General features: G+C 38.1%; 1 protein-coding gene across 3 annotated transcripts in view; it reads left to right on the forward strand.

Annotated features, from left to right (window-relative positions):
* The first annotated feature begins 52 nt into the window (after nucleotides 1–52).
* Nucleotides 53–15,938, forward strand: part of nuf2 (UF2 component of NDC80 kinetochore complex) — a 17,517-nt gene continuing 1,631 nt past the window's right edge. The window contains exons 1-12 of one of the 3 annotated variants that reach the window (XM_016502371.1): nucleotides 53–226; nucleotides 409–539; nucleotides 5,830–5,904; nucleotides 6,001–6,077; nucleotides 6,227–6,288; nucleotides 6,697–6,794; nucleotides 7,043–7,116; nucleotides 7,187–7,280; nucleotides 7,528–7,590; nucleotides 11,282–11,419; nucleotides 11,598–11,738; nucleotides 13,718–13,893. In XM_016502371.1, the coding sequence (XP_016357857.1) occupies nucleotides 199–226; nucleotides 409–539; nucleotides 5,830–5,904; nucleotides 6,001–6,077; nucleotides 6,227–6,288; nucleotides 6,697–6,794; nucleotides 7,043–7,116; nucleotides 7,187–7,280; nucleotides 7,528–7,590; nucleotides 11,282–11,419; nucleotides 11,598–11,738; nucleotides 13,718–13,893 (1,157 nt within the window). In that variant the 5' untranslated portion in view covers nucleotides 53–198. The remainder of the gene's footprint in view (nucleotides 227–408; nucleotides 540–5,829; nucleotides 5,905–6,000; nucleotides 6,078–6,226; nucleotides 6,289–6,696; nucleotides 6,795–7,042; nucleotides 7,117–7,186; nucleotides 7,281–7,527; nucleotides 7,591–11,281; nucleotides 11,420–11,597; nucleotides 11,739–13,717; nucleotides 13,894–15,938) is intronic. The other 2 variants (XM_016502372.1, XM_016502373.1) reach the window with 2 other exon arrangements.

Below are 15,938 nucleotides of genomic sequence, written 5' to 3' on the forward strand. Positions count from 1 at the left end.
CTGTGCACGTTGGAGCATAAACTGTCCAGTAGAGGGCGCTACACGCGTTGCTTTTGCGACGACTCGTGACGTAGGGAAACTATGGCGGAAGTGACGGCAGAGGCGCCTAAAGTTTGAATTTGCGTCAGTTGACGACGAGGGACCCAAGCGTAAACTCGGTTAGTACAATAGTTGGGTATTAATGGTAGAGTTTCAATAATGTCGGACCAACAATGTGAAAAAGATGGTAATAATTCTTCTAATTCCCCGAGTCAGAGCTTTATGAGGCATAAGTGTTTGTTATCGCTCTGGACAGCTGCTCGCGTCGTTAAACAACGAGCGAAGAGAATTCATTGATGAATGTGGTTATGTTATGTTATGTTATGTTATGTTATGTTATGTTATGTTATGTTATGTTATGTGTTGCAGCAGCAGGCATGAGTGAAAACACGTTCCCGGTGTACAAGGTGGATGCCATTGTGCAGTTCTACCGAACCGAGGTTTTAACTGGACAAGAGGCGAAGCATTTTACCAAGAATGATATTACTCCCAATCCAAAGGTAAAATATAATTATCCACATATGCACGTCTTGATGAACTATTCCGGGTTTCCAGAGTCCTAGAAAACAAAGGATTTTTGAAAAACGTTAACCGGTGATAGTGATGGGAAGTTCGGATCATTTTACTGACTCGGATCTTTGAATCTCGTTCAGCAGAACGAACGAATCACTTATCAAGTCATTTCGTTCGTTTCAGCAGAATATAATTAAAATGTTCCGTGTTAATATCCAAATTCCCCAACACATCTGTTGACTCAAACATTGATCATGGTATATAAACTATAATGCAAACAAGACCCAATTATAAGAAACAGAAATGATTAATTCATTGCTTAGCTGGCTGTGCAGTCCTCGGGGCGTTCATTCTTTTGTAGCGGTGGAAACTGATTCTTTCAAGAGATTCGTTCATTTTCAGTTCGTTCACCAAAATGATTCATTCACTGATTCGTTCAGTGACCATTTCTTCATATTACATAAATACGCCAGCAGGTGGCGAAAAATAGTGTCTTGCCTTATGTCTACTTGTGTTATGTCTTAAGTTAACGAACGTATTTACTTATTACAGTAAATTAAATTAATAATTTAAATAAAATAAATTAATACAGTACTTATTAAACTGATTTGGCTTTATCAAAATGTGTGCTTAATCTACTCATTAAATAAAGTCTAAAGTTGTTCAGATGACCAAAGCACAAGGTTTTCTTGCATAATTAACATTTTCATTGTTTGGTCAGACGTTTACACACTCATAAATCGGGGATTAAACGTGGAGTTATGTTCTGTATGCTAAATATGAATATGTAAACAAGCGTATGTGCACAGTACCTATAACTGTCTGCGCTTTGCATCTGCTTTCTGCTGATTGCTGATCGAGATTAACATAGGCTACTAAATGGCTGACTGACCCGGTACACTCTCATTTAATTCATGAACGAGATGTACCAGTTCATTCAACTCGTTCACGAACAAGAAGATCTCTCGATCTCGTTCAGACTCAAAAGAAATTCGTTCAGTGAAGGGCGTATCCGTTCACTACATTCAACAAATCACATGCTCCGTCATATTTCAAACCCGAAGGCTATTGGCTCGAGGTTTAGTCATTCTTTGACAGGATGAAACCGTTCACAGCTACCCGGTTCACTGATCTGCGCATGCGCTGCTCTGGAGGGAGGAATATCAGTGAACGAGAAATAGGAGTCAATGGATTACGTGAACGAGAACGATTCGTTCACCTAAAAGATTCGTTCAAAAAGAATGATTCGTTCATGAACGTAACATCACTATTCTTTTGTCACGTGACTGCTTCCCCGATCAATATCTTATGGCTCGTTTCCACTGAGCGGTATGGTTCGGTACAGTACAGTACGGTACGCAATTATTTCCGTTTCCACTGTCAGAAGTTGTGAATGGTACCAAAATAGCGAACCGTACCACTTTTTTGGTACCCTTCCGTTGGGGTACCTAGCACAGCAAAGGGTACCAAAAGGGTGGAGCTAAACTCACCGCAGAACGATGATTGGTTGACTAGAATCGTCACTTTTGCGTGATACAAGGGGATAAAGCTTCTCCTTCACTCGTTCCGCTCTGCTGTCCATGAGTGTTGGGCTTATTTACATCAGAGTGCGCAAACACACAAAAATATAACAGTGTATTTTATAATTTTATATTTTCACACAGACAATAGCCGTTTCTCAATATGCGTTCTTGTCTGTTCTTGTGGACTTGTGAAACGTCACTGCTCAAATACCCGCGTAATTTTCTAAATATTACTACTGTTATTGTGTCATGAAATGTAGTTTTAAGAGTTTTTCAGGCGAGAATGTAGCTGTTTAAAACTCAAATCTGCGGTTTATTTATAAAGATAGTGCCTACTTGAAAATGTTCTTCGCCGATTTCGGAGCCGTAGCTCCAGGCGATCAGCGGGCGCTCAGTGCTCATGTATCCGCCGAGAGCAGCCTCACCTCGGCTAGTCCTTCTGACATTTGCCGCTGGCTCTGATGACTCCGTAGTGGTGGGTAGGCTATATTTAACAGGCATTCGTGGTCTCATGAATCTATTATTTATTCCTGGTCATATCGTTTTGGCTGAGCACAAAGTAATGTTTAACTTTATATATTTATTTTGAACTTTACCGTAGTACAGCACTGACTTTGTAGCATACGTTTGACTGAATTGTTTGCTTTTGTCTTTATTTCCTCTTATATAAGCCTCTTATACTTTGTACTTATACTTTTATAATGGCTATTATTGTTCATTAAAACTGACATTTAACAAAAAGAGGCAGAGTTTTGCTTATTGTTGCGCTTTATCGTCGATCGCTACTTTCCGGCATACACCACGCCTATCAAGAAGGGTACTATTGGCAGTGGAAACGCAAGTACTGAATCGTACTGTACTGAACTGTACTGTACCCAGTGGTGTAGTCTAGTTTTTTGTAGTGGGTATACTCTGATATTCCCTCCCAGCCTCATACTCACCGTGCCACAGCGACACCCCATAAGCACCACCACACTCACTAATTCATACAATATGCATCTATGTAACAGAGAGCATTCTGAAAGACTGCTTATGTGATATCAACATGTCAATTTATTATAAGTAACAGAAGACTTAAACAGCCAATGACATTTACAGCTGGGGAGACTGGACTGATTTCTTACTGTTTAGTGTTAATCATTTAACTCAGCCAGTTACATTTATCTTAAGAATATGGTCCCTGGAGAATAGGTTTTATCAGCTGGCAATTTTCAATGCACATTTAAGAGTGCCTGTTTTTAAATTCCCTAGCCTGACTTTCAGTCCACAAGCTTGGTCAGGAGTTCTCATCTCTCCCATCATCTGAAACAAGAAGATATAAACATTGTATTGAGTTTAACTGCTGTACAGACACACACGTATACAGTATGTGTGTTATCTCTCTCCTTCTCCCGCATTCACTGATCCACCACACTGTTACTTAAATTATTAGCTAGTTAAACTATTTAAACGTATTCTTCTTCTGAGAACAGTAATTTTCAACTGTCCTGTATATCCTCCCAGGGCTTTAATGCTACAGGCACCAAACTCGTCAGAGACCTTGGATCTGATCTATAGTTTGTTTCTATATCTTTTCTAACTGATGAGACTTACAGTTTTCGTATAAATAATGATCAAAAATCAAAGATTTCCCATAGACTTGCATTGGCTGAGCAAAAATGCCCTCTCTAGAGGACAACTGCAGTCCACTAGAGGGAGCCACAGGAAAAGAAATCTTTCAACTCCCCTCATTTACTTTCGTTTTCAGACACAAATAATTGCGTACTTTTCCTTTATGCCAAGCTAGCATATTTGATCATGACCAGGTCAGGTAGTGACTATCTGATGTCCAGAGGCCAGTGTGAAAGACGTTCGGGACAGTTGACTGATCATGCACTGCTCCGATGGGGCAACTGGTGCGTGTGTCCTCACGAAACGTAATCATTTGCACGTTTTTTAAGCCTTGCCAATTAAAACATTCAAGCGATTCGTGTCATCTGCTGCAGCTGAAGCAACAGCAGCTTCAGGGGCAGGCTTACGAAAACACAGAAAGAGTGTAGTTTGAGTTTGCTTTCGTTTCATATCTCCTTTAGTGTTTCACATTCAATGCTGAGCAAGAGTTGCACAATAATAGCACTGGTCATCAACAGAAACGGCGTGATTTTCAAAAAATAGGTGCTTCGCAACATGGACGGGGTGATTTTATGAATGAATGTGTGAAAGTTCTGTTACAAAACGATGTTGTTACGTATCCTCGCGCTTTTTTAAGTGGGTATACGGAAATCCTTCACCTTTCCTAGTGGGTATACGGCATATACCTGCATATCACGTAGACTACACCACTGACTGTACCTTACCGCTCATTGGAAACGAGCCATTATATCAGTAATGTTGTGTTGTATTTAGGAATTATTAAACTGATTTTCCCCATCATAGGGATAAAGTTTAAAGCATTAACCAACTCTTTATTACCACATTCTTTATGGATTTTTTTTTTATAAATTGTAAGAAATAAAAAGCTATAAAGCTCAAATAAAATTCGAGACCAGAAAAATGACGTAACTGTAAGAGTAAAGAAACAAACTACGCACTTGTTTGTAAGGAAGGTTGGGAATTATTAACTAATTTCTGTAATTTCCATTGCTCGAACGACTCGGACCGAAGACTCGGGAGTTGAACTAATAATTCTCTTTCCGGTACAGACTGCATAGCCTCTAGTCTATGGGGCTGTCACGTGATGAACGAACGACTCGAACCCAAACCCGAAGACTCGGGTTTCCTGTACAGAACCTATTGGATGTTGCGCATGCGTGGTCAACACGAAATGAACGAATCTCTCGCTGAGACAACTCGTCGTTCCGGAGTCATATTAAAGATTAATTCAAAATGAACGAATCGTTCAAGAACGACCCATCACTATCCGGTGTTGTGCCGAAATCTGTGACCTAGCGAAAAATATGACCAGGATTCGCTGTTCAGCAAATGTTGGATTACATTAGATTAGACGCTGAAGCGAAATGATCAGCGTCAGGAGCTGAACGGTGCTGTAAAAGATGTTTCATGTTTTAAGATTAGAGAAAACGTCCATTGGACAGCTAGATCTTGTCACAAGCATCTAAATGCTTATATATAGGAAAGAAGTGAAACATTAATGCTGCTGCTAATATGTTAGCCTACTACTAAGAATGGTTTCCTTATGAGATGTTTAGTGCTTATGTATAAAATATTCTGATTATCTGATAAATGTAGGTCTTTATTCTTATTAATGTTTACTGTAATTACCCAATAATGTTGGAGATCCCACAGTTTGCTCCTTACAAATGCATATGATGCAGTCACTGAATCTGACAAATAAAAAAACCATAGCTATCGAAATGTTACTACACTTTATTTCATAATAACTGACTATAAATGTTTAATAAAGTGACTCATGTGATGTGTGAGCTAATTTTTTGTGTTTTATATAAATAAAGCATACTGATCAGATATGGATATATTTGTGGATAGGCTACAATAGGGTCTGGCAGGTTACATTTTTAGCTATTGAAAGGTGTGTTACCCCTCTTTATTTCATATAATGCTTAATAAAGTAACTCGTGATGTTTCAGCTTCTCTTCTATTTTTTACCTACCATTAATTGGCTTAATAATTTCCAAAAAGCAATAAGAGCTATACAGTAAGCTTGTTTTAATTAGTTTTTTTTGTTATTCATATAAGAATCTGCACTTAATGAATAAATACTCGTGATGGTGTTCAAAATGTATTTCTTTTGCAGGCAGAATCCATTCAAAGACTCTACATGAGGGTTTTGCAGCTTCTTTTTCGTTTCAGGCCTGAGTGCCATTACACGGTGAGTGTGGCTTCTTTGCATCAACGTTGCATTTTCAGATCAAAACTGTGTATTTTGATGTTGAATTGGAGATTGCTTTACCCATGTCTTCCACAGGTGCCCTTTTCTGAAAACGTCCAGTACCCCATGCTGTATGAGTGGGTGACTCCAATCATGAGCGTTTACATGCGCATGTAAGAGTTTTATCTTGAGAGTACTGTAGAGAGTCTTATGACTTAAATATGTTATTTGGCGTCTCTGAAAACTGAGTATGTCTAAATGTTGTGAAAGGTCTGCATGTATTCCTCAGCGCTGAGTTCCTTTACATTTACGTTTATTTCAGGTGCCAGTTCTTGCCGCTTTGTCATGTGTATGATTTTTCCCTGAATGACTTGCTGAACCCCAGTAAGTAGCTTTTATTTTCTCTATCAGGCTTCACACGTAGAGCTCAAAAGCAACGCTGGCCCAGTGTTTATTTATTATTTTACTAATTTTTTTGTTTGTTGCCCTGCCACTATTTTCACTGACCCCACAGAAGAATGATGTTTTTAGACGTTTATTTTTAGACACACATTTTTTTGTTTTGTTTAATACAAATGACAAAACGGGGTGTCTTATTGCACACACTTGCAGTCCTGCCTACTTAATTTAATAGTTCACCCAAAAATATTAATGCCGAACATATTCAAGCCAGCATAAAATAGAAATTGTGAACATTTTGTTTAAATAAATGTAAATGTTGTTTTCAACTTTAATACAGATGTAAAGTTTAAAAGTGATGCAGAGCTGAATTATTTTTAACCCTTTTGACAGAGAGCAAGCGAACAATCACTATACTGAGCGCAATCCAAAATTTCCTGCACTTCAGAAAGCAGAGGCTGGAAATGACTGCTGCCCACCAGCAAAGTTTTGTAAGATGCCGTTTTTAATATTTAAAAATGTTCATGACGCTTTTGTTGTTGTCCACAAATTTCCACTGTTTATTCAGGTCAAAACATTTGATGTGCAGACTTCATTTGCCATTGTGAATATTCTTTCTTGGGTGCAGGCTAATTAACCTATAGGTTTTTACACTGCAAATACTGTGCGGTGACAATTTACATTAAATCAAAGCCATAACATTTTTTTTGCTAATTGTATTTTTGTTTTTGTTAAACAGCGGTCTGATATGGACAGACTCCAGGCATACACAAGAGAAATAAAGGAAGCTGAGAGAAAGATTGAGAAACTGACGTAAGTGTTTGTCATATTTAATTTTTTTTGGTTGTCTTTTAGTTTTTTTTTACCTATCTTGTCTTGACAGCACCATACCGCCAGAGCAGCAAGTAGAGGCTAAAGAACTGGCGGCCGTTCTGGCAGAGCTGACAACTAACACGCAGCATGAATATCAGGATGTGGTGAGTTGTCAGTGATTAAGTTTTGAATCTATTTTTGTATGCTGTTCCAGTAGACTGAGTACCTGATTGTGTGCATACTGTTTTGTTGCATAAATGACCTCTTGATTTTATGATTCTGACGACTTCACTCCTGACATGATGCATTGAAAACTGGTATCACATGGCCCAGTGTTTTTCACTGCTTATCTTGCATGCCCCCCCCCCCGCCTTTCTTCTTTGTATTTGACTTTGTATGTTTTCTCCTTAGAGCGCAATGAATGAAAAGGTTGCTCAGTGCAAGACTGAAATTGCTGAGATATCACAGAAACTGGTATGTATCAGATCCGGTATTCATTTAGCAGACTTTATTCGCAGCTTTTGCATGAGGGTTAAAGTTGTGATGTAACAGGAGTAGTGACAGATCTTTGCTTCTGTATTATGAGCGGTGTTCCCCAAAAATAAGTTGGGAAAGCCATGCGATTGAAGTATAGTTAAGTGTGAAATAATTGCAATGCTCAGGCAAACCACTATAGATTTGGTGTCGCAATAGAGTTAGAACCGGTGAATGCGGTTTACAGGTTTCATAGAAAGATTGTGATGTGCGCCAAATGAGTCGCTGTAGAAATCGAATACTTTAATGATTGAGGATGAAATAGCTCAACACGAGAGCAAACGCAAGGACATGTTAAATAAAACATCATCTGTTTTAAAGAAGAGTGGCTTGATTAAGTGGTGGAAATAGCGGATGATGGGCACAGAACGGTAACAAAACTCCGAGACATCTACATTAGTGTGCAAACTACTACATGGGGATGTTTAGATAACTAAAAGAATTCACATGTTCATGTATTTTTATTTATTGAAAATATTTTTTTATATTATAAGTCTACAAATAATTGACCCTCAAAAAGGGAATTCACGAGCAATAACTGCTTAATTTTTTCATATTAGCTATATTATATTAAATTAATGTTATTATATTATTGTTAAGAATTGAACTCCTGCGTGCGATTTTTTTTTTTTTTAATGATTTTTAAATAGAATTTCTTGGTAACACAGCACTGTAAAAAATGTTTTCTCAGGTAACCTAAAATGTGCATCATTTAGTTACATCAAGGGTCAAATCAAATATAAATAGCACATTGCACAAGTTACACTCTTTTTTGTGTGTGCACTGTACAGCTCTGGTATAAAGAATATTTTTGCTCAGGTGGCCGAAATGTCCGCCCAATAGAGAATTTTTTTGCTCAGCAAGAAAAAAAAAATTAGAGGGAACATTGATTGTGAGGTACATCTGAGTGAAACAAATTGAGAAAAACCCACTCTTACGGTGGCTCCTCCCCTCAACTGTGGCCATCCCAATGGCCCTCCATCTGCCAAGTCCACGTTAATAGTATTTTTAACGTGGAATATTATTTTAAGGTCTAGACATGAAGTGTGGAATAAATATTTTGCAGTAGAATTTAACAGCAACAAACATCTCAACCACCATTCACTGCCATTATAAAGCTTGGAAGAGCCAGGATATTTAATCTAACTCCAATTATCGAAGAATAATATATTGAAGAAAGTCATAGACACCCAAGGATGATCATGGGGTAATTTTCATTTTTGGGTGAACTATCCCTTTAAGCAGATGTTTCTTGAAATAACTGTTGCAGGTTACCAATTAGTTTTTTTAGTGGGAGTTTTTCTGTGCCCTTCTAGACACCCCATAAACAATGCTGGAGGTGCCACTGCTCTGAATGAATTTTCAGTACATTTTTAAAAATAGACGAAGTTTTTTTTTGTTGTTTTTCCTGTTTTTAATCATAGCTTCCAAGTTCGTAGGGTTTAATTAACGGTGACCATTTTAAATAACGGGAAATTGTGGAATCGGATAATCGTGACATTCTTTTTGTCTACAAGCACCGTTTGATCAGTGCGTGGTTAACCATAAAAGCATGCATCACAATCCTGTAGTTAATATTAGGACAGGGCTCAAATGCTTTGTTCAGAGTTGCTATGGTTTCACTGAATGTGTGGGTGCTTGTTTGTGCACTGTTTTATATTACAGATTTTTTTTATTTGCTCTAAAATGTTCCCTTACAGATCAGTAACATCCGTCTGTTTGTGTTTATAAGTTCTCATGAACTTGTGTTCAGTTGTGACAATTCTAAGAAGCTGAACCTAATAATATCGATACGCATTTCAATTCACTCATGCATTTAGCGTAAAATCATGCAGTAAAATGACTTTCTTTACACCCTTGCAAATACTGTGCATAATAGCAAAAATTATGTTTCAAACATTGAAATATTAAAGATGTTGTAAGCTAAGAATATGATCGGAGTTACTTGCTTTTCCAGACCAGAGTGTGGAAGCAGTGCGTTATTTTGACCCACTTTGGTTAAGTTCACTTTCCATTCATACTGTGGTTTGGAACCTGTCCAACTTGGTATCATGGAATGTTATACAATTTCTAAAATTCTTAACTCTTAATTATACATTAAGACATTCTGGTTATAGCAACAGTTCGTTTTTGGCATGAAGATAGACTTTGAATGTAAACTATTTGACAATAGGTTTGTCATCTCCATGAAAAGGGTGTCATCTTTCTTCAAAGGGATAAGTCACCCAAGAAGGAAAACTGTCTTTTACTCCCCTTCATGTTTTTCCAAACATGAGACTTCCATTCGTAAAATAAGATATTTTCAATATTCTTGTTTTTGTCCATCTTTTGAAACTCCATGCCACCAGACCTCTAATCAAAAAGTATGAAGATCTCGTAAATCTAATTGATATGAATTAATCCAGCCTGTTCCTGGAGAGCTGTTAGCTGTGTCTCATTTAGAAGGCTGCGCCCTCCGGAGGTCAAATCCTCTGGAGGGCGCATCCTCTGTAGGATGCATATACGAAGTGTCCTCAACCTAGAATTAAACGAGACCGCCTTCGTAGGACAGGCGGAAAAGGAAACAGGAAGTATCACGTTGCTATGCCAACACATTTAGAGCATAGTTGTGCTCTCATACTACTTAAATTAAGGAAAATTATTTCTAAATTTGGAGAGTAATTTGAAAAAAAAAATGCTTTTACTTGTTTTATTTTGTTCAATGTTTGAGGAGCTGCAGTGTACGTACAGCAGACATCTGTTAGAGAAAAAAAGGAGGAGGATATTAAAAACAAAGTTTATCCGTTTTTACCGAGGAGATTTAAGATAAGTTGTAAACACCACATCTGCTGCTTGTGTGTACATCTGCCGGCACCGGCATTTTTCAAATTAACAATGGTTGTTTACGGCGACGCAAAGAATTGTGGGTTATCTGTAGCAGCGAAGGATACACCTCATGCATTCTCGGAATTCCTGTGAAAGAAGGTCTCATTCGGAGTGTCCTACTTGCTTTTCTGAAATGAGACAGCCCCGATGACGTATGCAGACTTCGAATGCGACCTCCGGAGGGCGCAGCCTTCTAAATGAGACACAGCTACTGTCCTGCAGACTTCAGTTCTGAGCCTAATCCAACACACCTGAACCACACCTTGTTGAGGGTTGCTTGATAATTACAGGCAGTTGTGTTGGAGCAGGGCTGCAACTGAAGTCTGCAGGATGGTAACTCTCCAGGAGCAGGGTTGGAGATGCCTGCTATAATCCATGTGTTCTGAGGAGAGACAATATCTTCTATGTGATGGACAAATTTAATTTAGGCTTTTATTCATCTATAAGCACTGATCAAAACACAACAAATATAGTAAGTGAATGTGTGCTTGACACGCAAGAGCCAATGAGGGCAAGCAAGCATGGCTGAGCTTCTGCATGGGCAAATTTTTTGACTATCCCTGTAACTTTGTATGATAACATGTAATGACCAAAAATATTTACCATTTATGTGGGCAGTAAAATAAAGTGAAATTGGATTATTTTGTTTAATGCACATCAGAAACTCAATGAAATCTTATCTTATTATTTGTCATTTATTGTTTTTCTGTATTTGTGATTGGAATATGAAGTGCAAAGTGTAAACATTTTTTAAATTCCCCTACAGACTCAAAGGAAAGTGGATGTGGCGACACTGAAGGGCAAGATAGCCAAGCTCAAGTCTCAAATTGTGGAATCGCCTGAAGAACTAAAAAATGAGATGGAAAGGATGAAGGAGAATGTGAAGAGCATTAGGATGTCCAAAGTATGTATAATTAGCATGCTCCTTAGGCAATGTGAAACTTTAGCTTACAACAAGCAAGCTTTTTTTTTTCCATTTATTTTATTAATTGCACAGGTGAACAGATCTTTGTTCTCACACTGATTATTGGTGTTATCATCAGTTTGATTGACTGTCTGCTGTTTCCCTGTGTCTGTGACAGGAGCTGGCTGATGAAAGGTTGGTGGAGCTACAGATGCTGGTGCAGTGTGCAAGTCAGGTGGAGGCAGAAATCCAGGTCTTGCTCAAACAGCTGCAGGACTTACAGAGCACCATGTGCAAGACTAACCAGCAAAAAGAGGAGGTAAAGCTCAGATACACGTCGTAGGCCACGTTCACACAGCAGCAGAATACAGTTGTCAGTCCTGTATTTGAGTCCTTAATACGGTTACGTTCACACACAGTACAGTTAAATTACGGGAGTGACAACCGCATTCTATAACCAAACTTTTGTGTTCTGCGCGCGACTCCAATGCTCCGCTTTCCACCCAGATATTAAAGCTGCAGACATTTATTGAAGATTTGACAGGTGAACTCGCGGCTTGATTGGAGTCTTGTCATGTCAAAGAGTTAAACAACTTTTCAGTTTTATGGACATCGCCATCTTTCATATTACTGTCGCTATGGTTACTGGTTAGAAATACGGGCTTGACTCCCTTTGCTTGTTCACACAGACACTATTCGAGATGCTACTGTAAGCTGCTGTGTGAACGGGGCATTTAGAGACACACACCTGTAAGTAAATGAGGTTGTCAATCCCAAAAACTGACAGTGTGAACATAGCCATACATTTGCCTACATTGCAGCATGAGTGACAGACCATTGGCAATAAGTGCATGCTACATAAATAAGTGTCAGTGTCTTTCAACAACCCTCTACGGACACCTTGGCAATTGAATCGCCATTGGCTAGTACATTTTTTGTTTATTCGCCAGAGTCATTCAGTGTTCCTGTAAAAAATTGAAAAAAAAAAAACGAACAATAATACTGATAAGATATGCGAATTCTACTAATAAGAACAATATAAAGCGCACCAAGGATTAACGACCTTCTGGATTCATGAATATTAATCAGGTTGTGTATTCGCCAGACTGAAATACTATACTATTATTAGAGTGTACTTTGAGCAAAAATCTATAGAGATCAATGCAGAGTGATGGTTGAATAATAATGAATGGAGTTTTGTATGAAAAATGATGTCATCCACTAACCTCAACAAACTGCAAAACATCGATGGTACTGACATCATAACTTTTAGTGAGCAGTCACTATATGGGGTAAGTTGTTACTATGGGAACAGAATATTATAGGGACTTTTAGCTACTTTTATAAACATGATTTATTGTTAAACCAATCTGTGCAACTGGAAGACACTGTCTCAAGAATGAAAATGTTCTTTCTTGAACCAATTCTCCTGGATTCTATCTATCTATCTATCTATCTATCTGTCTATCTGTCTGTCTGTCTGTCTGTCTATCTATCTATCTATCTCATTAACAGATAAAATGGTGACTTATTAAAGTGTACTTTGAGCAAAAATCTACAGAAATCAATGCAGAGTGATGGTTGAATAATAATAAATGGAGTTTTGTATGAAAAAGGATGTCATCCACTAACCTCAACAAACTGCAAAACATATCGATGGTACTGACATCATAACTTTTGGTGAGCAGTCACTATATGGGGTAAGTTGTTACTATGGGAACAGAATATTATAGGGACTTTTAGCTACTTTTATAAACATGATTTATTGTTAAACCTATCTGTGCAACTGGAAGATAGGTTTAGCTGTGCCATTTTACAAACAAACACACACACACATACATATATATATATATATATATATATAGCGAGTGAAAATATATCTCTGTTAAACTTATACTCAGCCTCCAACTCACACACTGGCGAGTAAAATCTAAGAATTTATTAGCCATTGGCTAATATTATACATCATTTAGTCGCCCAGAGTGAAGATTTAGTCGCATATGCGAGTGATTTACTCGCAATGTAGAGGGTTGTACAATAAAGTAATGTCTGAGTATTTTCAAACTTCTCTTTCTGTAATTTGTACATAAAAATGAATGGAATTGCAGTGTTTATCGGCTGATTGGACTGGACACAACATTGGTGTTTGCTGAAAGTATTAAAAGCCTAAAAATCTTTTTTTCCAGTTATGTTTGGTATTGCCATTCATGCAGAAATGTAAATTTTTGAATTTCTTGATTTTATTTTATTTATTTTTTTTTCTTCTTCAACCTTTCTAAATGATCTTTTATTATACAGGTCCAGAGCTTAGCAGCCATGAATGAAACCTTGCAGAAAGAGCTGAAGAGCCTGAGCAATGAAGAGGCTCAGATGAAGAGGGCACTTGCCATGAAGCTCGACAAGGAGTCTAAACAACAGATTCGTCGACAGAAGAAAAAAGAGGTGAAAGATCAGCAAGTCAAAAATATTTATGGGTAAGTGTAAAATATAATCTAGATTTTAAGCTTTGTTGTTGTTTTTTTTATGTGCGTTTTTGAATGATGCCTTTAATTAATTTGATACCTGTTATAAATAGCATTAAAAAGTAGTGGTCGACCGATATATCGCCAAGGCCAATATATCGCCCGATATTTGGCATTTTTTAAATATCGGCATCGGCCGATAAATTTTCCTGTTTGGCCAATGCGTTTGAGGCGGGACTTTTATTTTGACGGGGCTGACAGCTGCAGCGCCTGAGCACACAGTGCTCACATTCTCCCTCTTGTTCGCTGTTGTCGTTAACAGTTCTGTCTAATACGGACAGAAATCTGTCTAATAATCAGATAGAACGGTTAAACAAAGGAATTAAAACGTAAACAAAAAGTATTATAACGATTGCTTTTATATTATTAGTAATAGAAAGGCAAACATTGTAATACTTTCTTATTTGCCGTCAGCATTTAGCAAATACGCATTTATATCATTTAAACAAATCTTTGAATGACTAATGAACATTTAATTTCACAAAGCTTGCAAACTTAGTTGGATCCAGTTGTGAGATCATGTGAAGGTGCACGTGTATCCTGCATGATCGCGTGTTCTCTGCGTGACGGTCGGTCCGTGCGAATGTAATGCGGACAGCAGGAGAGTTCAGCTTCACTAGAGATGAGCGATCGACAAACTTTAAACTCGTGATTTAAAATTATGCTGCGCTTTATGCATTTGCCCACTGTCATATTCATGTCATTTCCACTGTGTGCTGTATGTAAAATGTGTTACAAACCCATATCGGTCGACCACTATAAAAAAAGCATAAGTAGCGTAAAAAAAATCAAGTTCAAACATTAGCATTTTTCTTGAACCTGTTTGCTTTAGAAGACATTGATTCGTCCTCTGAAGTCTTATAGATTACGGTCATGTTTTATATTTTTGAATTTTGCTGTTCTTGCACCTGAAGAAAGTTAAATACTTTCAAAATGAGTATTTTCACTTTTTGGAAATACTGAAGTGTCTAGATTAGGCTGTGTAAGAATTTATTTATTATTGCTGAAATTTGGAACTGTACAAACAAGATTTTTTTTTTCTTAATCTGCCCTGTAGTCAAATGTTTATATGAGTTTCTATTTGTGCAGAAGAACTTTTCCACCCATTACTTTGGGAAGTATTATTTTCCAGAATTATTGGGAATACCTAATCCTAATAGCTAAAGATTAGGGTCACAGCAGACCCTCTCGAACCTTTTTTCTGTTCCCTGTGAAAAAGAAGCACTTGCTTGTAGGGCTGTGCGATATGGACAAAAACAACCTATCGCGATTTCTTTGATAAATTTTGCCATTTCTATTTTAATCACGATTTTGACACACACAGACATGCTTTACAGTTATTGAGGCAAAATAATCACTAAGTAACGGTGTAACAAAATGTCTCTAGAATAGACAGATTTTTTTGCCATGCATTGGTCATAGAGCTCTTTGTGGCGTTGCCTCAGATGTTGAACTAGATTTGTTGCACCAAGTTCTGCATTTATGGTGTAATTACTAAATTTCCATGCCAATCTATGTTAATTTTTATCGCGAATAATGCACTGTCACTTTAATTCTGGGGGGGAAGTCGTGGCCTAATGGTTAGAGAGTCGGACTCGTAACCTAAATGTTGCGGGTTCGAGTCTCGTACCAGCAGGGATTGTAGGTGGGGGGAGTGAATGTACAGCGCTCTCTCCCACCTTCAATACCACGACTGAGGTGCCCTTGAGCAAGGCACCGAACCCCCAACTGCTCCCCGGGTGCCGCAGCATAAATGGCTGCCCACTGCTTCGGGTGTGTGTTCACGGTGTGTGTGTTCACTGCTGTGTGTGTGCACTTTGGATGGGATAAATGCAGAGCACTAATTCCGAGTATGGGTCACCATACTTGGCCACATCACGTCACAAAAAAAAATAAAAATTCAGCGCTTGCAGCACAGCAGAAATAGACTCCGTGCGGAAACAATCGCAGCATGACTGCTGCAGACGCACCGCTCCTGGAGCGCACTGCCGGACCGC

The sequence above is a fragment of the Sinocyclocheilus anshuiensis genome, unplaced genomic scaffold (assembly GCF_001515605.1).
Source record: "Sinocyclocheilus anshuiensis isolate Anshui unplaced genomic scaffold, SAMN03320099.WGS_v1.1 scaffold1706, whole genome shotgun sequence".
In the NCBI taxonomy this organism is placed as follows: domain Eukaryota; kingdom Metazoa; phylum Chordata; class Actinopteri; order Cypriniformes; family Cyprinidae; genus Sinocyclocheilus; species Sinocyclocheilus anshuiensis.